At 40.7% G+C, this 21,669-nt stretch overlaps 1 protein-coding gene and 1 long non-coding RNA gene across 6 annotated transcripts in view; one reads left to right on the top strand and one right to left on the bottom strand.

The window, feature by feature from the left end:
• The window catches only part of LOC112561058 (transmembrane and coiled-coil domains protein 2-like), a 76,863-nt gene that overhangs the window by 1,457 nt on the left and 53,737 nt on the right, over positions 1-21,669 (top strand). Inside the window, exon 1 of one of the 3 annotated variants that reach the window (XM_025233247.1) lies at positions 4,048-4,588. The exons of 1 other annotated variant lie outside the window; for it this stretch is intronic. In XM_025233247.1, coding sequence (XP_025089032.1) covers positions 4,462-4,588 — 127 coding nt within the window. In that variant the 5' untranslated portion in view covers positions 4,048-4,461. Of the gene's footprint in view, positions 1-4,047; positions 4,589-7,240; positions 7,461-21,669 lie in introns of those variants that run through there. One more of the 3 variants, XM_025233252.1, reaches the window with a different exon arrangement.
• LOC112561062 lies at positions 467-21,113 on the bottom strand. Of its 3 annotated transcripts, none has more exons than XR_003098648.1 (5): positions 20,975-21,113; positions 5,808-6,000; positions 5,231-5,385; positions 3,148-3,268; positions 467-2,693 (listed from the first exon to the last, which is right to left on the bottom strand). It is a non-coding gene; the product is annotated as an uncharacterized LOC112561062 (long non-coding RNA). The 3 variants fall into 3 exon arrangements; XR_003098649.1 differs by having other exon boundaries at positions 467-2,689; XR_003098647.1 differs by having other exon boundaries at positions 467-3,268.

Here is a 21,669-nt window from a genome sequence, read left to right as displayed (position 1 = left end):
AAATCATTTAATTTTTCTCCTTCTCTTTAACAAGCATGCCACTCAGATTTCTTTTAAGTGAATAAAAAAGGGATTTTTCATGGAATAATTTTCTGGATCTTTAATTTATCGTTCGTTCTATTTTATGCAGTGATAATATTACTTCTAAAACAAAAACAAATCTTCCAGAGTATAAGACATGACTGCAGTAATTTATTTTTTAAAAAGTAGATTTTACTAATGCTTATTTTGGTGTTCAAGTATTTATTCTAGAAATACTACATTTTGTGACGAAACCAGTTCTGAAAGTTCTTGTGCCATATTCTTAAAAAATTATACGTAATAGATACCATTATTTTGTAATGAAAATATGAAAACATACTTATCCTTTCATATTGATTTTAGCATCAAGATATGGAAGGTAGTATAAAATCATCTTGAACAAAGGTCTTATCCTACATTAAAGGTCCTAGATATATATTTTAAATAAAAAAAGCAATGCTGAAAATTGTTCACAAGATTATCAGTTACATTGTTAACATGTATCTGGTCAATTATGTTGTTACAGTTGCTATAAGTCTAATACTGGGAACAGCATGAAAGCCAGGTGCTAAATTTGTAGCAGAGCCCACCATTGTCATTATTCTACTGGTATCATAGAAACTAATGTTTCCTTTCTGCCATTTGATGTTTTCTACTTAAGCTCTGTATTGTACAAGCCCAAGTTAGAATGCTGTGTCATGCTGTCTGGCATGTTTTGCCATGGCACATTTGTATTATAAAATGTGCTGATATCTTTCATGAGACATACATTAGTGGCACCATGTGATAATAAACTTGTGCACTAGCCTGAACACAGCAGATGTTTCTTAACAGTTTTCTTTGCTTCTTTCTTGGTCTCTTTGTCTCTGTGTATTGGCGTGTTTGTGTAAATGTTAATTATCTTTTTTGTGTGCTTATAAATTTCTATTTTCTTTGCTTCCATATTCTTGCTATCATTATATGAATAGATCAACTTGTTTTCCTTTCCCCATTTTCCCAGTAACTGCTCTCAAACTACAGAAGTCATTTTTGGTTTATCTCCTGTTTAGCTCATATCTATCTCACACTTATATGAGAACACATGTGCTCGCATACTTGCCTTCTGCTTCTTGGTACATTTTGATATTTCTTTAGTTGTGGAGAAAGGGTCGAGTTTTCTGAAGAGTAAAAGTGATAAAGGAAATCTATCAAAACTTGGAAGATTTTACATCCTTCCACAAGGATATCACAAGAAGTTTTCATTCTGGCTTGTGTACTTCCTTTTACTCTTTTTGTAAGCTGCTTAAGGGAGTTTTTACATAAGATTCTTATTCTAATCACTGAGAGAACGTTTGTTATTTATATACTTTTTCATTTGTATGATTAGCGCTGGATCTGAAATGTTCTCTCTAGTGTTTGGAAAATAGTGTTAAGGATCCTCCTAGCTAAGTAAATGTTTTTTCAAAAGTAAGAAAATTTAAAAGCTTTTTTATCTGCTAAAGCACAGTATAAAAACATAACGCGGATAGAATTTGAACATATTCTTAGAAAATTATAAAAGCAAATTTGATTTTATGTTTTTAAAAAATGTTCATTATACATTCAGTTGTAAATTCATTTTTTTTTCCTGCGTGCAAGTCTTTAAAATGACTGTGTAATTGTTTTGGTTCTTACCGTCTGCCAGTTGCCCTCTTTATATTCTTCACTTCCTTAAGCTTCCTTTTTCCCCTTCTCTCATTGTCCATTCTCTCATTATTCAACCATCCATTAATGTATTTACTTTTGTTACCTTCCTTCCAGTTTTATTTCTATATTTTTATTGTACAAAAGTGAATGCTATTTTATGATCGTTTCAGGGAAAACTGCCAAACAACTAGGTTTTTTTAAAAAAAAAATGTTACACTTGCAAGTTTTCATTTCTCCTCATGTTTAACTACTACTTGATCACATATTGTAGCAATACATTTTGCAGGATAGCAACCAAACCACATAGCTGAAGAAGAGTTAGTTTGTTGCAGTCTACATTGGTTGATTAGTTAGTTTTAAGGAAGAGCTACCTTGCAGTTTCCTTGTGTATATATATATACACATATTTATGTGCATGCTTAATTTGATTGCAGAACAAAAGCTCAGCCTAAATAATGGTAATAATAATCATATTAGTGTTTTCATATAGCGCTATTCCCATGTAGGCTTAACATGCTTTAAAAAAAATTATACTAATCTGATAAGCATGCAACACACACACACTCACACATTGAAATGCACATTTGTAGTCCCCTGCACACATAATTATATAGAGAAAAGTCTTGGTAGCTGGGATTGGAAGCCTTCATTAGGCCAGCTTTGGCACATGAGGCAGTTGCTTACGTCGGTTTTCTGAGATGAGTCTGTCCAATGTACTGGTCTACCATGGAAACTTCCACCCATGTCCTGCATGCACACACAGGCGGAAGAGGCGTTGCACAACAGATCCCAACACATCAGAAAATTTCAGTTCGCGTTGATGCACATTGATCCAGAATCCAGAATGTAGCAAAGCGGTTCAAGATGAGAAATTGTCAGATTTACTGTGATGGAAGTGGAGAAAATATGGCTGTAGACAAAATCATACGACGAATGGCAGAAGAAACCGTTACTCCAGATATGGTTGGTTCTGGCGCTTTATGGATTGTCAAGCACAGTAGATCTTCCTCAGAAAAGAATATCACACAAGATAGATTACTACTAGAGTGGTTTTGTTTGTTCCCCAAAAATACGCCATCTATGATCTTTTAAAAATTAAACTAACTCATGTGTGGAAAAAACAGCTAATTTAGAAAGTAAAATTTCTTTTTGTTCATTGTACTGATAATTTAAGTAGTGAAAATAAGATTGCCTCCCTTTAGCTTTCAGCCTGCCTTCAACACCACCAATCCATTTATTTTCAGAAGTTAGATACTAATTAAAATACACTCCAAAAATTGTGAAAATATTCAGAGTAATATTGGTATTGTGAAAAATGAACTATTTCATACCATGTTATTGCAGCTGTATTTGGTTAGGAACATAGCAAATACAGTACCAAAACAGATCATCTTTTAAGAAATTACCACTTTTTGTGATTTTACTTTTCCACACATCTATATGTGTAACTTTGATACTGACTGTAAGAGCTTGATTCTTGCTGCAGAACCTGCTGAAGAATGGAACTGTCATTTTAGTACATTTAGACAGCAGTGTTCGAGGAAGCATTCCATTGTGTTGGATTGCTGGTATGCAGCTCTATCTGAAAAAAATATCATATGATTTTCAAATTGTATGTTTCATTAAAATCTATGTAATGAGAACAGACTGGAGATTTCTAAAAATGTTTTAAGTTTATGTTGGACTTAACTCCATTTTGTGGACATCCTTCCTGAGAGCCGAGTAAACAGTACCAGTCCTAAGAAATGTCCTTTTCCACTTGAAAAAGTCCTGTCCAATCATTAATTGAGCTTCTAGAAAAGCTAAGCTGTGAAATATTGACTGTCTAAATTACCTTTTCTTTAATCTCTCTAGTTACTTCTTTCTCCATCATTGCATAATTATTTTCTTCAGTAATTTTACTTATGTGTAGTCTATTGTCATCTTAATATTATGCTCCTTTGAAAGCAAATATTTCTTGGTCATACAACATCTGGTACTATCCAGAGTTATTCCACTATTGTGAAAAAAACCATGCAGATACAATGAAGGTGAGGATTATCTATGCATATAGATTTTCTTAATATTATGCTCCTTTGTAAGCAAATATTTCTTGGTCATACAACATCTGGTACTATCCAGAGTTATTCCACTATTGTTAAAAAAAACCATGCAGATACAATGAATGTGAGGATTATCTATGCATATAGATTTTATTGTCTGTTAACAGTAGCATGATCTGCAGCTGGGACAAAAAACAATTTCACAGGTTATGTGTGTACTTCCTTTCACATTGAGGCACACCTGTAAAAACAAAGTTTGAAGACAAATTAAAAAATTCTTGACCCCTCAGAGCCTGGTAGCGCATTGTAGTTTTGATAGGGTCTTGTATGTCAGCACTAGTTTTACATTGTTGGTTTCCACAAGGTAGTGAAAGACGGATCGCTTGTGAAACGTCCGCTTCCGGCAGCATAGTGTCATTGCATCCCAGCGGTGTCTGTCGTGTGACTTGTTGCGGCAGTCGCCACTTGAACAAATAAACTGAGCGAAAGGTTTCGGTTCGAGAGATCAGCTCCTTGAGTTCTTCGCGATTATGGAGGTGATGAAGGTGGGCGGTATTGAGATGTGGATTGTAATTCAGTTCTACGCGGAGGCCACACAGTAGGCCTTTATCGTCTTACAGCAGACTCAACGACAGAGCGCTGCAGCAGATGACAGAGGGCTGATGAACTGCGCGTCAGGCCAGGGATCCGGTGGTCTCCAGCGCCTAATGGTTACATAGTTCACGCGGTGATCATGACTAGTCAACGCAAACGCTTTAGTTGCACGCGAGCGGCTCTGCGATCATGGATGACTCCAACCGCCTTCAGGCTAAGCTGCCAGAACCTTTTGCAGTCGGAAGCAGATCAACACTGGGATTTGGGTAAGCAGTGTGTGCGCAGAGAAGTCCTTGTCGTCATGGACTAATTAATTTGTACCTGTTAATTTTAAGCAGACATTAAATTAATGATGGGTAGGTTTGCGAAGGGTAAGTGTCTGTTTGAAAAAGGGAGGGGTGAGGGAGTCTGCTGGTGGAATGACTGCAAATGAACTGTAGGTGCCTACTGCCCCGAAGTCGGTGTATGGGTGTTATGCAGCGTTGTACTTAGCGTGGGCACGCTGAAATGCCGAGATAAATGTTTCCTTTGCAAATGGGTTTTAGGAGTTTTTATATCACAGTGCATCAAGCTGAGCCAGTCAGCCGGCGTCGTGCAAGTAAGAAGTCATCTACGGCGCTGCACGCGCCATTTGGAGCCGATGGAACACATGTATTAAGACACCACCCACCCCTCCACCTACTCACCATTTTATCCTCTCTCCCTATCAAAACCTCTTTGTCTGTATTCTATCGGCACTTTTTTTGTCATCTTTACTTTTGCTGTAATATTTTTTTAGCTTTCTTGAATACAAAGTGGAGGTCATGACTGTCGAGGTACAGGATGACAGCATTAGCTTTTATTTATTCCGCATTATCCAGTCCCACACACACACTCTCTGTCCCCCCTCCCCTTCCACCTCTTCCTACCTGTTGACCCTGTTCGTCGACAGTTTTAATAGCACTCAGTTGTGGCCTTCGGCGTTAAGCCTTGTTTATCGCACGTTCAACCAGCTCTCTCTGTGACCCTGGACAGTGCTGTAAGGCTTGTTGTCGCAAGGCCTCGTTGAGAACAGTTAATGCAGCTGTAAGAAAAAGTGCTTTGATGTGTGACTGCTACTCACTTTGTCTCCGCTCATTTCACATTCATAAAGGGATGACAAATATCAGAATATTCAATCGATATTTAAATGCTGGGAACAACAGTGTCGGTGTGTGAGTGTGAGAAAGAGAAGGGGTGGGCGGGGACGAAAATGTATGCTGTGAGCGAAAAGTACAAGTTTAATATTGGCGTAAATTGTCCGTTATGTGAAGAGCTGTAATGCTACATAATGTAAATTACTACAAAAAGAGAAGGGAGTGGGTTTGAAGGGTATGCTTGAATCCCAGACATAAGATTACGCTAAAGTCTAGGTTAGCCCATGTCAGCGACAGGCCAGTGATCAGGAGACCGGTGGATATATTTTTAGTCCCATCGCTGACGTGTGCCCCTGTCCCTTCAACTTACCTCCCGTTTTCCTTGGTCTTTCCATCGGCTGATTGATTACTCATCCAGGGTGCGGTGTTGTGGCGTTGCTATGTTAACCTCTTTGTGCAGAAAGTAGGGCAGCTTTCGCAGTGTGAAGAGGCGTGAGCACACTTGTGGTGTGAGCGAGCACCAGGGAGGGTAGACAAATGGTCACCAGCTGTTGATGTCAGTGCTTTGCATTCAAAAGAAAAATATGATTTGTATTTCGTCATGTGCTTGTCAAGATTTATACTATGGAAAACATTAAAATTGAATTAAGGAAGGCACAAATGGCTTCGTCATGAAACTGTAGTTGACAGCAGAACGACCTAATACGTTGAACTGGAGTTAAAAATGATGTAGACATTCTGAAATTGCACATAATGAATAAGTATACGCTTATACATACCTCCCCCCCCCCCCGATGAGGGAGCTCTTGATGTTTACAAAATAAAATTATTAGAGAACAATTCGTTTCCAGCTAAAAGACAGCACTAAACAATAGAAATAAATGATTGTAAAGCTAGAAGTTCCCACGTAGGCACACAGGAATCGCCCTGACCCCCTTCTTCCCACCCATAACATTTCAGAAACAAAAATCAATCGCAAACAGATCGACATTGACAGGTTGCCTTGTTGAACTATGGATAATTGGACCCCTAACGACGTTGGAAGAGAACATACTCTGTTCTGTGATTTTTTTTAATTGACACAGCCCTCCTGCTTGAGCACACCCGATCCTCGTTGGGCTTTACTGTTAGCTCTTAAAGGTAGTGGTTATGATATGCGACATCGAGAAATGGTTGGGCCTGGGGACGGTGCAAACAACACGAAATGAAAAACTACTGCCGGTTTTATGAAAGCGGTAGTATTTCAGCAATTACTCCGAAAGATTGCTTGCTGTTTTGAAACTCATGTAGTAAAATTCGACAGGGAAGCCTGATCGGGAAGAAGAGGTGTGTGCGTTCGCGTGCTCGCGCGCATGTTTGTAAAATCGTTTCTTGACGTGGTGTTTACGTGGTCGTGTGGCAGACTGTAAGCTCCTGTGTTGTGTAATCGCAAATCAGGCGACGTGGTGTTTACGTCTAGTGTATCGCTATCGTGGCACGTGTTTAGCGAATTAAACATACGATTGGCTTGTAATAGACCAAAGTACACAAGAACGTGCTTTTTTTCTTTACAGATATGTTTTCATAGTATCATGTGGTAAACGTTTGGGGAAACACCATTGCTGGGCTGCAACTGTTAATGACTCACCACGACACTTTAGAACTGCGACTCGCTTAGTGCTGGGGAATGCCGACGGGTTTTCCAGTCCCGTCAATGTGGTGTAGCTGATGTCATATTTTTCGATATTATTTCTGCCGCCGTCATAAGAAACATAGTAATTAAGTTCCTTTTTCACCCCTCGTCCATTTGATACGCGCAATCGGAAACTTGCTTTAGTCCGGAAATTTCTAAAAAATACGTGGAACCAGATTGAATTTCTCTTCATAGGAACACGACTAGTTACCGTCGAAAGTATCCTTCCGAGTGCAAAACAGAACTGAACATTATTTTCGAGCAAGAAGTGACCGAGGGATGTTACACTGAAAGACTGGCAGAAAAAGCTTGCTATCAGAGTAAAGATGCTGCAGGCCTATTTACGTGAACGTAAGAAGTGCTTTTAAACTTTTATGAACACAATTTTGATGACAGGTGCTGATAGTCATTCTTCCGTTTGTCGGACAGCAGGCTAGTATTCGACCTGTTGGTCGTTTGTAACTTATCTGATTGCTCTTTATGACAATTAATTTAAAGACCTGTAATTAGCCAGCTAGTGTAAAATCGGTTGTAGAGTTTTGTTGCTTTGATAATAATTGCTCACTGAACTTGATGAAAGTTGTTAAATGAATTTGATAAGCGGGGCTGCCTTAATTTTATTAATGCAGTTTCGTGGTTGTAAAATCATTAAAGTCGCATTAAGTTTGTGAGAATGCATGGTTTATTTCAGTCCTTATCGCAGAAGGCAATGTATCACGTACCGTCCGGAGAGTTTAACATATTAGAGCGGGTTTGTAATCTTCTATTCAGTCCTTGACAGATTTCCTTGTGAACTCTTTAAAAGCAAATTAACGATGGTACGTTTCCCGGAAGTCGTTTGATTTAATTCTAGTGTGACGAAACTACAACTTCATTGTCAAACTTCTTCTGCAGATCTTCAAAAGTTAACGAGAAGGGAAGAGGTGCTATGTTTCCTGTTAGTCTGCAGACACTCTCTCACGTCCTGTCTCTTTTACACACTACACATATACCTATTCACGCACTTTTCACTGAGTGATCATTAGTACACGTGTCAGACATTTTGCTTCCTCATTGACATTATCGAAAAGGTAAGGGCCAGTACCATTTTACAGAGTTTCTACTCTTCTATTGTACACAAAAATCTGTACCGGTGCAGGTCAGCTGGGATCAGAAGCGATACCGTCAAAAATCCGGTCGAACTGCGAGCTAATTAAATGGCAGGAAACAAAATGAGGAAACAAATTCTTGCCGCTCCTGCGGCATATCCGTAGTTAAAATACAGTAAAATAAAAACCAGCGTGTTTTTTAGTAATACGCGGCAGTCCGTTTTCGGTAAACTCTGTGCAAGCACCCTGACGGGTGCCTTCACTTCTGTGCACCTTTGGGTCTTCTTACCCTTCTTCCTTCTTTTGAATCATAGCCAAGAATGAGCGTGTTTACAGTTTTGAGGGTGACAAAGATTACGTGAATAAAATGACAACAGTCTCGGGTGTGAAAACATCAGCAAACAGTGAGTCACGACGTGACCAAGGCTTCGGTGTTTGAGCGTGAACTTTCAAGCGCAACTCCTTTGTGTTTGTGCAATCCGTACAGGGTTAGGTGAGAAGGCATTCGATTTGTGCTCGATACACTTGAGTGCTTAGTGTAGGACAGGTTCCTCCCACGAACTTACATTACTTTGACATGTCATCTGCTCCCACCAACCACTTTTCACTCAGCCTAAAGGTCCTGCACAATGAGCGCACCTGCAAGGAGATGGTTTTTTATAGGTTTTAGTTTTTTGTGTGTTTAGTTGTTGTTGTTGTTACTTCATTACCATGGATTCCTCTTGTTAGAAGACTCGGGCTTGACAATTTAATAACAAAAAAATCACAACACTGTATGTCTCTCCACAAAAGCCATAAACGTGTTCTAACAAATTATCCAGGCTGTGAGTTCTCGGGTCGAGCAGGAATTAGTTTTAATTTCTGACTTTGTTGACTTTACTAATTGCAAACAAAATGTCAAGTAGGTTTTTTTTTGAAATCCTAATGATCAGGATGTGATCGAAGGTTATAAAATCTCAACTGTCATCTAGCAGCATCCGAGTGTTCTTGTAGTGTGAAATATTAAAAAAAAACTTGTCATCTAGAGCGCTTTGCAGGAATGAATTGTAATAAATCAGGAAGTTAATGATCTCTAGCCATACATTTTATGTGCCTCTTACCATGTCTGCCACCGGCAGTGAGGCTTATTTATAAGGCTTAATGCAAAACCGCTTGAAGAGGTGGTGCATATCTTTATTATGATTGCATTAGGGTGGGGTGGGTAAGTGGGCACACACCCTCTTGTGAAAAAAAAACCTGGCCCACCTGCATTCAAGACACCAAAACATGTTCTTGGTTACCAACTTTTTTTTAATATACCTTTCTTGCGCGTACCTGACTTTATACATTCAAGTTCCGGAGAATCAAAAGGAACGAAAACTTCTTAAGATTCTGTAAGTTATATTTAAACGGTTGAACATATTTATGTCTCTGTAAGTGATGACACTTCGCTGTTACAATCTGCACGGTGCGTACTGTCTGAGTATGTCATGGTAGGTTTTTTACTCCCGTTTATTGACATTTAATAGCGTTTTAGATACATGTAGTCTGTTTTGGAGCTGAATCTTCCTTTCTGGCTTTCTGAAACCTAGTCTTTCTCTACGCTGTTCTAGAAATTCTCTCATGCTCAGTTCCTTTTCTCCCACGTGCACCTCGCTTTTCGTGCTTCTGCTTAGTACGGTGTGGTACGTTTTATAGTGTCACAGTCGTGTTATACTAACGCTAGATTAATGCAAAGCAGCGGCCAGAAAATATGATCTGCATGAATGTTTGTCAGGGAGTAGTATAACTGCAGATGTCAAAACTACTTAAATAATTGCATCTTTATTGCCGCAGTCTTAAGCCACAAATGATAGCTGCTAGAACCATTTGATTGATGAGTGATTTCTGATATTGATAATCTCGGACTGCCCAATCTTTGAAAAACCTTTTATCGGTGTCAGTACGTCTGGATTATAAAAGGTAACTACACGACAAATGACATGTTTGTCAGGTCCGCAGAAAATGGCGCTAATAGTAATAGAACACGGAATGTAAATGTCGCGTGGCCAGATTTCTGTGGTCTGGTAGGTAGTCTTTGAATGGATCTAGGTGTGACAGAATTCAGACGGATATGTTTAGTCATCTCTGTCTTCCGTGGTGCTTGTTTCCCCATGTTGAAGATGCACTGAACCCTTTCACGTCGTGTGGTGACACGATGGTGCATACTTTGTCAAATAGTTCTGTAAATTGTGCAAAATAAATGTGCACACCTTCCGTTCTCGAGCCTACAAGCATCAACATACACAGAATGTTTTTAGGCGTGTATCTTGAGAACGGAATGGGTGTATTCAGCCAAATTTATGGAAACAATATCTTCCATTGAGCTTTTTCCAGTTATTAGGGAAATGATCGTACCCACTACTCAGTTAGAGAAAAGCGTCGATACCTAAAAAGGATAAAGAGCGCCCAAGGTAGTGGGATCTTAACATCACATCAATGGCGGCGTGTCAGTGTTGTGTATGACGGGGAGAAGATATTTTCACCAGAGCGTGAATCAAAATAGGCAGCCGGTCGGAAGCAGCGTGGGGAGGAAGGGAAGAGATGGGAAATCAACAAGACGAGACATATCACAATGACCGAAGGGCTACTCGAGACGGCGAGGGAAAGGACAATGTAAGGTCTGGGCTTCATAACGATCGAGATACTCTGACGTTGTTTAAGAGAAGGTGGTGCCACCAACTGGTGATTTTGCACTATGATGGGGTGGGGGTGTGGCAGGATCTAGGCATCTTTGTGGGTAAAGGCTATAGACTTTAATTACTGAAGGCCCGCCGGGTCAGCACCGGTATAAAATATATTGATTACGCTGTTGCACTGTTTCTAAATTCTAGAAGAGCATTGGTTTGGGTTTGTATTATTCTTAACGTTTGTATCGTTATCATTTCATCCATCTTGTGTCATTTAATTATTTCATCTAGATTAAGATAATGAATTCATTTTTTATCCATAATTGTTGATATTTCATTTAAAGTTTGATATTTCATGCATGTTAGTTTTTTTCCATGGTGATATATGTATATAATTAGTTTTATACTTCATTTATTGCCAGAATATTATATTGTTAGTAAAGCTGTCGTTTATGTCCGTCCAAGCGCATTGAGGCGATTGAGGCGATGACGCTTGCGGGAGTTTACTGCTTGCGATAGATTGTCATGGACTTCATCAAGTGCGCAAGACTGCCTGGCAATCAGACACGAAAATGGTGTGCACGAACCCCAGAACCCCTTAAGCCAGTGATTGCTGTTAGCAGCCAAAAATGGGGGCTAGCTGACATTCACAGCAGTCAGAGGAAAGGAAAGTCTAGCTTATTTGGGTGATTTGTATTTGTTCTTCTTCAATTTGTCTCATGCAGGCATGCCATCACGCGCATGAACGACAGCTTTCTCTCCTCACCCCCTCTCTTGCATATGTGTATGTGTGCTCGCGCTCGCAGAAAATGATTACTTTGCTATATTTTGCGTACAGATAAATTCGTTTCCCTCAAATGTTTCAAGAGAAACGTGAAATATTTTGTGCATACTAGCGAACCATGTGCCTAGGTTTTGTTCTAAAGTGGGGAGATAGAGAAAAAAGGCATACTCCTAGGCAGGCTGCCGATTGCACTACCTTGAGGTTCTGAAGGCAATCTTTGAACGTGTTTGCGTTTATCACGCTTTCTTTTGCTTTTTGTACTTGATCCGTTTCCGTGCCTATACTACCTCTGTCAGGTTAACTACAAATGAACGTTTACTATTTGTACGTTGTTAAAGTATTCTTTTTTTTGGAAAAGGACCCAAGCAAATAAGCTGTAACCGGTGGGAAAACTGATCTCGGATTTATGGGTCGGTAGGTGTTCAAACACCCACCTGGACTGAAGTAGCCAATCAGAAATAGGAACATTTGTGGATTCGCTGACAACGCGGCCGCGTTGCTGTGGTAGGGAATGTGTTTGGCATGCGTAAACCTGTTTCTTTAATAACAGACCTTAACAATGAGTGCTACTTTTTTTTCCAAGGGTATTTCGCTTTTTTTCCCAGTCTGATTCTTGCCAGCTGCGCCTCTATTTCTAGCTGCCTGTCTGGAAACAAAAATATGGTGAACACTACGTTAGAGTCTTTTTGTGTGCCCATGATTAATGAGCAATGTGTGATAAGATGCTTCTGCATTATAGAGACACCCCGTGTGAAAAAGGCAGTTAAAACATGAATAGGGACGTGTTTACAGTCTCTGCCGTTAAGCCCCCAGCTGGTGCTAGCTCTGTCATCCATTGACCACAGAGGCACGCAAAAAGCCATAACTCGCGATGAGAAACATGCCTGCGTATTACCGACGTCTTCGTCCGTCTTTTGAGGTCATTACTGGGGCTGGAAATCTTCCCAGACAGCCAGCTTGCCGCCGCATGGAAAGAGTTTGCCCGATTATTAACACTTCATTCGCTGGACCCCGGTTTATCTTAGTGATAGCTGCAGTTCTTTAATGTTCCAAACGTTAATGGTTTGGTGCCATTTATATTTTTTTTTGTTACCTCGCTTCCATACGCGGTATTTCGTGGATACATTTAGAATCAAATGAAACACTTACCCTTAAGAAACAGTCTAGACAGGTGAATGAAGCAAAGTAGCTTTTGACTTGAACTCTATCACGGTTATCCCCACCACCAGTTCCACTTTTCAGATACATTTTCAGAAGTTAATACTTGCTCCTTCTTATAAAGACGATGACGATAGAACATGCTTTAAAATTTCCAAAACAAAAAAAAACTTTTGCGAGAGAAAATGGCTTATTTTCTTGGTTAGTTTATTAACATTGCATCTTATTATTCAAGATTCGTGCATTGTGAGATTTGAAGTAGTGCTCGGTCTCAGCTGCACTCAGCGTTAAATTGCGCAACAGCTTCAGCTTTTGCCCATTAGAAAGGAAAGGGAACCCTTTTAAAACATTTATTATTGGTGTTGTTCTGTAAAGCATGATACGCATTGTAAGACCAGATAGTGTTAGATAATCAGTCCGGAAAAGATTATAAACTGGATAACATATCCCCATGAAAAGCAATAAAAACTAAAACCAAAGAAAATTAAGCATTTCCATAAATAAATTAATAAGACTGCTAGCATAGAATAACCATATAATGAATTTAAAATATATTCAAAATAAATTAAACTATCGTAAATATGAGGGTTCCTTGACGCATCCATAACCAGAGCTACAATAAAATATAAAGTACGGTACTACAATAAAATATAAAGTACGGTTTAATAAACAAAGCAAATGCTGTAAACAACCTGCAAAGATGGTAGCAAACCATGCAAATGCCAGATTTATAAAGACAAAACCAAAAAGGAAATAATGAAGATCGGGGATTGGTGTTTTAAGCCGAGCCAGCAAATAAAGCTATATCTCAGCAAAGCAGCCAGGCCTGTTAACAGATGCCACACGCAGACGAAGAACAGGACATCCAGTATTGATGGCAGGCGCAAACTGTTGCGCTACCGGACCTCCTAACAAACTGAAGGCCAATTAAGTGATGAACAGCAGAAATAAATATAGTACCTAAAACTAAATACAAATCTAGAATATAGAAATAGGGCAACTTAAGCAATCTGGCAACCTTACAGTACACCGCTACGGGCAGGCGTCCAAGACACCAAAACCAAGAGACCACAACTTATAGAGGGCACCAGCAACGGGTAAACAACACCCGCGACGTCACGAAGCAGCGACCCTCCTTCCATACCTTCGCCTTGTTGCGGCTTTGTGATTAACTTCCTATCATCATTCCAATACATTTCCAGCTTTTTTATCAGTGGGCTGTGCTCTAGGGCTGGCAGTAAGCAACGAAATAGCATATTCACGTGCGTCGGTTTTTTTTTCTCCTGCAAACCAAACGTCAGAATATGTAAATGAGCAGCGAGACAGATAATCTTTTGCTGCAAATCCCGCCTGGACTATCACCGAGTTGTAGATAGCACATGCACCGTTTGCATCCATTACCACGCAGGTCGCTGATAGACGGAGACGATTCGTGGGAAAAGTGCAATGGGTTGAAGTGGCTACCATCGAAAGGGCGTAGGAATGGACGTCACATACAAACAAGTGGACAACCTGTTTGTTCCAAGATAATGGCTTTTCCGAAGAAATATTCCTTGGAAACGTGAGCCGTGACGCGTACGGGGTATTCCACCTGTATGATTCCGATCTACAGCTAGCAGTACCGAGGGAAGCTTGACTGATTCGTGGTTCATTCGCGACTCCCGGGGCCTAAACATCTAGATTTGCTTTGAGAAGTGGACTGGCGATAATTTTGGACTTACTGCCATCTTTCCTATCTGCATATTTTTAGCTTGTGAAACGAGAGGTCAGCAGCTTGCAGAGACAACATTATAAATCACTTTAAACGGAAAGAGCATTATAAAGAAAGATCAGAAAGAAACAGTATAAATTATCGTTTCCCTTTCAGAGAAAAGCGCCCAACATGTTGCTAGTATCTGCAAGATTTTGACATAAATAGGTGCTGCCTGCCTTAGATGCGGTCAGTAAAGGGATAAAAGTGTTGTACGATCATGAGGAATATGGATTTCTGAAGATATGCATATTGGCTGGAAGACTTTGATCATAGATGCTTGCAACTGAGCCGACTAGTAAACGTGTTTTATCAATAGAAGGAATGGTCGGGAAAAAAAACCCACCAAAAGTATAGAGCAGGTTGGGAGAAATGGGAAACTTAAAACAAACAAGCAAAAAAAAAAAAAACAAAAACAAAAACAAAAAAAACAAACAAATGATGGACTAACATTTTGAAGTGGATGACTAAAGTTAGCTTCCTGGTGGTCAGAGACACATTAGCATTTGCTTGAAATGTTTATTTTCAGCGTTGTCAGATGAACAATTTTGTGTTAAACTTCATGTGCCTTTCTAAGAGAAAAATTTACTTAGCAGTTTTTAAGAAGCTAATAGCAGCAGTATGTTCTGCTTGCGTGTGCCCTTGTTTTCTTCACACACTTTTTCTCATAGCTTTTATTTATTCCCCCTTAATATTTTAACTTCTTGCATTCCCCGATACTGTCGCGGCACCCAACACATGGTAACTTACACTTACAAACTGCAGTATATTATCAGTTAAGGCACACACTATCGACAGCTTCTTTAGTTTTGCGATTGGGCTGCTCGTGCAGGTGACGGTGGAAAATCAACGAACAAATCGTGCACGCTGCTTCGCTTATGTGACGTATGAGAGGTATCGATGTTTAGTGTCGTTTGATAAAGAGTGGTACGTGGCGGTGTCTTGTCCACAACCTGGCGGCGGTTTTTACAGGACTCCCCGCCTGGGCGTAGATCGCGCAGTCGGTTATTGTCTCAGGATGTCTTTTACTGAAATCCCTAATCCCCTCTGTGTACTCCAGATAACGTTTAACGCAAACAAAATCATTGACCTACAGCATTAAGGGATTTCAAACAATCTGTCTCGATTACCATGTGGCATTTACTAAGGTCAAGACCATTGGAATCGATCTGGTCCACAGACAATACAGATACTGACATTTTCTCAAAAAGTAGAATCAGCGAAACAGGCTAGCTCGGCACATGGATGGGTATGGGGATTAAAATCGATTACATCTGTTAAAGGTTAGTAAATACCCTTAGCTGAAATCCCCAGCAACACTTCAACTTTGGTATTTCTCTCTGCAAGTGATCAACAGGAAGATCAGGTTAGTGCAATGCTGTCTGCTGGCAAAGGCTTTGTGAGGGTCGATTGCAATTGTCAGCGATTTTGAAAACCACGTGTTTATTTTAGGACTCCAGTGAAGTATGACCGTTGTGCCTGCAAAGCCTGGATGAATAGGCACATTTTACATCATTTCTGTAAAAAGGATACACCACAGAGCTTAAACTAACACACTAGATAATGTATCCGCGGAGTTTGTTTTGTAAACAATTATGACCATTGTATCATTAAGTGATAATTTTTATTCCATCACTGCCATTATGTTTCTTGAAAAAAACATGAATGTATGTAAAATAAAATTGTAATCAGTGTGATAGCGGAGGCGGTAGTACTTTATTTATTTCTGTCCCGAGGAAGTTTAAGAGAGGATATTTGCCAGCGAAAAGACTGGGGGTAATGTGTCATAGCGTTCCTTTATACCGCCAGCATCTTTACACTTGTCTAATCCACTTCCTTTGTGTAAGGTTGTTCTGTGACAAAACAGACAAACAAACGGGCAGTCACACGGATCTTTGCACTATTTGTTACCCCGGGCGCACACCACCAAGAGCAGGAGTACGTCAACTGAGTAAGGCAGCTATTTGCCAGCTTTTGTGGACTCGCCTGTTCGTCTTGGCAGTAAACCTCATCACGCCGAACTTGTGAGCTGTTGTGTGAAAAGGACAGCTGTATAAAAACTGAAACTTGAAGCCGGTTTAGGGGATGCAATGCCCAAGGAAGACAGGTTATAACTGCTGTACCATCGCGTCGATTTGTGGCAACTGGATGTCTTTAAAGGCAGTTTGGTGAAAATGCAAAAAAAAAAAAAAAAAAAATCTCTACACCGCTATTGCGTTTGTTCTTGTCTAGCTGCCTCGTATCATGGCTCCAGCATATCAGAGGTCGATTTTATCGTTCTCTTCGATCCGCCGGCTGTCAGACGTAGTTGCCGTGATCTCTCTTCATGCGACGATAGGGTCTCAGTCTCACTCAGTCTGTAGTTGTCTCACCGCAGGAAGTTATCTCACGGTGCACGCAATTACCTCGAGTGCTTTCGGGTTTTACCGTACTTCCGAGCTTTGCAGAGGTAGGAGGGAAGGAAAGGAAAGAGAAAAAAAAAAGATGGATGCCCAGCTATTATGCGCTGCTGACCCTGAAACTTTAGCCAGTCACGCAGACGACGACGACTGCAGCCACGCTGATAACGAAACTGAAGGCTTATGTGTTTAATGTGTGGTTAGTCTTATGTTGCTTTTTTTAAACAAATGATTTTGCTGGCCATACCCTGGGAGCGGCCATGTTTGCCCACAACAATGTATTGCAAACATTTTAGTCGAAAGATAATAGTAGATAATATTTAAGCATACAGATGTGTGTTTATAAAAATATTCACTATATTTTTTTTTCACGAGTTAACTTGAAATAGCAATCGGAAAATAGCGAATGAATAGAAGTTTTATCTGTAATAGATATCAGTAGCAACTTTAAGCTCTTTTTTTTTTTAATTTTACAAACAACGACTTTCTAACCGGGACACCAGAGCCTTGGTGTTGAAAACGATGTACTCGGCCCGAAATTCTGTCACGTGTGTATTATCTCCTGTCGCTACTAGTGTGGAAAGGTGTGATATATAAAATAATAAGTAATCTGAGCTACATCTTTGACAATTGTATGAATCATCCAGAGTCAGTATATTGAAAGTAAAATTTAAGTTTATTTGTATTTTCCCTACGAACATGACAATTTTTTGCATGGGACATATATAAATTAGGTTGTGTCGAACAGACAGATTTATTCTCCTACTCTAACAAGAGAAGAGCTATTGAAAGCGCTCGCAAACGAGGAACTGTAAACTTGATTTGGAGAACTCAAGAAAATGAATATTTCATTCTGTTTCTTATACAGCACTTGGACAAAACAGTGCAGCTGCTCTCATCCCATATGGCAATAATGAAAACGACTGCTTTTGTGATTTGTTTTCTATGTCGGGCCATATGGCGGCTATCATGCTTTTTTTTTTTTTTTTTTTTTTTGTATGCGGCTGGTTATCAAACCATTCAAATGCCTTGGTCTTGTTGGAACCACCCCAAGCAGAAACGATCTGGTAGACAATGCGAGGCAAGAGAAGGGTCTGGTTTGGTAATGTATACTGCACGGTAACAGCTAGTCATAGGGCACGCAAACTCTTTCCAATACCAGTAGCCAAACTTTAATATTTATATGCAGCACACGGTGAGACGTGGAATGCTTTATTAACCATGGATATATGGCGGGTTGTTCCTTTCTTATAATGCCATGTATTACCACGTGTTTTTTATTATTTTTTTATATTTTACAAACAACGACTTTTTAACAAGGCGCACCAGAGAAGGATGTACTCGGCCCGAAATTCTGTCACTAGTGAGGAAAGGTGTGTGTGTGTGAATGCCCCCAGCGATTGATTGCTTGCGCTGTTCTGTTGCCTAAGAATTGTGGAGAAGTAGGGCAGGATTTACCTTCAATGCAGAGTAAACAAAGCTGGAAGGTTGCCATGGGTCATCAGCGATTCCGCCCCCGCCAACCAAACCTTTTTGCATTTTTGTTTGTTTGGAGACTTAAGGTTACCCTCTCTTGTTGAGAAGGAATGGCGTGGCTGCTGCCGAGGCAGTATTGTTTGGTTTAAATGTAAATTCCGATGACTCACAATGCTATAATGATGTCGAGTGTTGAAGTGCACTGTTGCACATGCGTGTGCCTTAAAAGCTTCTTGGTTGCTCAGTACTTTAAGCACATTTGCACATTGCGTTTTCCCCCCTCCCTACGGTTGCTGGCAAAGGTGATGGTGATATAGGCATTTGCGGGTGAAAGCTGGGGGGAGGGGAATTTCTCTTGACCCCGTTTGTAAAACATTACTACAACAGCTTTGTGGCAATGGTGCGACCCATTAACCATGCTGTGAATATGCCTGTTTTGGGTGAGTCTTTATTACTGTAATCTGTTGCATCTGCAGATTGACAATATGTGACGAGCGAGTTTAGCAGAATGAGCATTACCTACATCTGCATCCTGTCATTGAAAACAAAGATGTGTGTGTCTGTGAGGGAAGGAGTACACGAATTCTGAGTTTAAGAATCCAAGTAAAAAAGTGAGAGCAAGTGGAAAAAAGAATGCGAATGCGGTTTCGTTATGTTCTCTACTACCTTGGCATTCTTTGAAGAGATGTTTGAAATTAAACTTGCTAAATATTACTGGTTAAAACTCCTACAAGACTGCAATGTACTGCAGCTAAAAACTAGAGAAGGAGAGCTGTTAAGGAGCAGCACATCTTAAGCTCCAAAAGCAGAGACCAGAAGAGTTCTTGACGATCCGTTATATAACTGCCGTGGGATTGGCTCTTGGTCATAAACGTGGCACCATCACTTAACGGATATGAATGCTCCAGCCAAGCCTGTGGCATGGATTTACAAAGGAGACCTCTGTGTAAATCCAGGTCTACCGCCTGAGCTCATGGTTGGTCGGGGTGAGAAAGGATCGATTCAGCGTAGGTTAGAGCGACGGCGAAAGATTTAGCAGCAGCTTTCAAAAGTATTTTAGAGGTCGAGACGTGTAAAGGAGTGATGCATGCCGGGTCAGAGAGTTTGTAGTTTCGGAAAACAAAGGGGCAAATCGACAGTTTTGTGTTGAGAGCTTACACAGCCCGACAAGCAGAAAGAATGCAGGTGCATGGCAGTCAAGTGGGTTTTTACATGGACTTACACATTAATTACCTCACTTAATTATTGTAGTCACTTCGTTTGGGCTCAGCCTTTCGATGAGGGTTTAAATTAGCAGCGGGTTTTGAGTACGTATTAGTCAAGAGGTCAATAACCTTAACGACGGGATAAGCAAAGCGAACTAAAGGCGCTTTTATATTGCACGAGCGTTTAAGAGGTCAAGCACAAGGTAACGTTTGACGTCAACAAAGTTCACAGCTTATCAAGTATAGCCTTTCAACATACTCGAGGAGAGATAGAATGAGATACCTGGGAATTAGGGGAAATCCTTGTCTCCGAGATATCATCCTAAGTGATGCATCATGCGGTGTTTTGCCTTAATTCGGATTTTTTTCTGAAGGATACTAGTGATATTAGAGAAGGAAGTCCGTTGTTCGCAATATTTTCAGACACGCTGACTCATACAGTATAAGGCAATCGTAGGCTGTTGAGATTGCTTCTGATACTTTGCCTGAAGCATTGGAGAAGTAGTGGTGTTTTTGTTATTTGCTGTTTTGTCGATAACACGTTAATGTTGATTACTCTAGCTCCTTTCCCCACCATCAAAGCGTTATACAAAACCAGCAAAATACAATAGTAACTGCGAGTGGCACAGGTCGTCTGAACTGTAAAAAACAAACAAAAACAAAATTTGCAAAAGAATGGACAAAAGTAATCCCATGAAACGAAACAATCTCGGAAACGTTAATCCAGAGCTCACTAGTCGAAAAAAGTGGTATACAGGTGGAAACAACCTGTATCCCTATTGTCTGGACGACTAATTTTGTAAATCTTGTTTTTACTGCAAAATTGCGGGAACTGAGAAGAATGGATTGGTTTAGCGTTATTTGCTAGCGGGGTAGTCATGATACCTCTGTAACCGGCAAAGTGTGCTATTGTAAACATTCTACTTTTTTTTAAGGGGCAACGATGTAAGTAGTGTCTTTTCTTGTCTTGTTTAAGCACAGGTGTCATTAGCAAGAAAAGAGAAAAATAAGTTTAAAAACTGTGGCCCATGCAAAGTCACAAACTTGTCGAGTTTTAATTGTTGATCGACAGGCGCGCGTAGCGCGGAGGCTTCTCCCACGTTGTTGACATCGACTTACCTCTCCCCATCCCTTTCCCCATCCGTATATCCTAGTTTGTAGCAGCTCAGAGGCTGCTTGCGAAGGCTCCTATTTGTTTTATTGAAAATGTCTTGTTGCTCTAGTAAATCTTGGTTTTTCTAAAATAATTGAGTCGTGAACATTTGTGAGGACAAGTCGTTGAAGTAATTTTGTGCAGGATGTTGCGATAGGGTGAGAATATAGCTAGAAGACAACATGGAGAAGATTTAAAACTTACTGTCTGCGTGCCTCGTAGACATGGCGACGGGTCTTCGATCCAACGTGGAGTCACGAAGGAAGAGAACCCAGAGTCGTGGTCCGCTTTTCTTTGCCATTCCGCTCAAGCTGGAAAGACAACAGTGGTCGTCACGAAGGAAGGCCGCATGTCCCCTTTCTCATGATCCCTGGCCGGCCGGCAGGCAGACAGCGTGACAGTAGACAATTCGTACGCGCGCGCGCGCGCACTCACCTATGCGCACGCCGGTTCCTGCCTGGTTGCAGGGGTGGGAAGGTGGGGAAAGAGCCTCGATCCGCCCCAAATCCATTCAACTTCTACCACCCTGCGGTGCGTGTCGGCCTGCTAGGAGAGCAGCACTCCTTCCGCGTTCGTGTCTGGACGCACAACTGGGTATGAACAGGCGTGCCGCAAGTTGAAGCGACACCGGAGCGAGTTGCTGTAGGTTTGCGCGGGGAATACTTCCAATCCTCATCTCTTCTATCGAGGAAGCAGCTGTGATGTGTTCCTGCGGCCCCTGCCGATCCGCCGATTAGCAGGAGAAAGACGGGTCGCTGGCGTGCACACACACCAGCCGCTGTGAGAAGCGCCGACAGAGGAGGCTTGACGTTAGCGTGTGCGGGCAACCGCTGAGTTAGGAAGCGCACCTGCAGCTACCACCTACCTTCTCTTCCACGTTCGCCAGGTGATATGCCTTA

Source organism: Pomacea canaliculata, linkage group LG4 (genome assembly GCF_003073045.1).
Source record: "Pomacea canaliculata isolate SZHN2017 linkage group LG4, ASM307304v1, whole genome shotgun sequence".
NCBI lineage: Eukaryota > Metazoa > Mollusca > Gastropoda > Architaenioglossa > Ampullariidae > Pomacea > Pomacea canaliculata.
The sequence above is the reverse complement of the archived record's forward strand: the minus strand, read 5'-3'. Positions and strand labels throughout refer to the sequence as shown.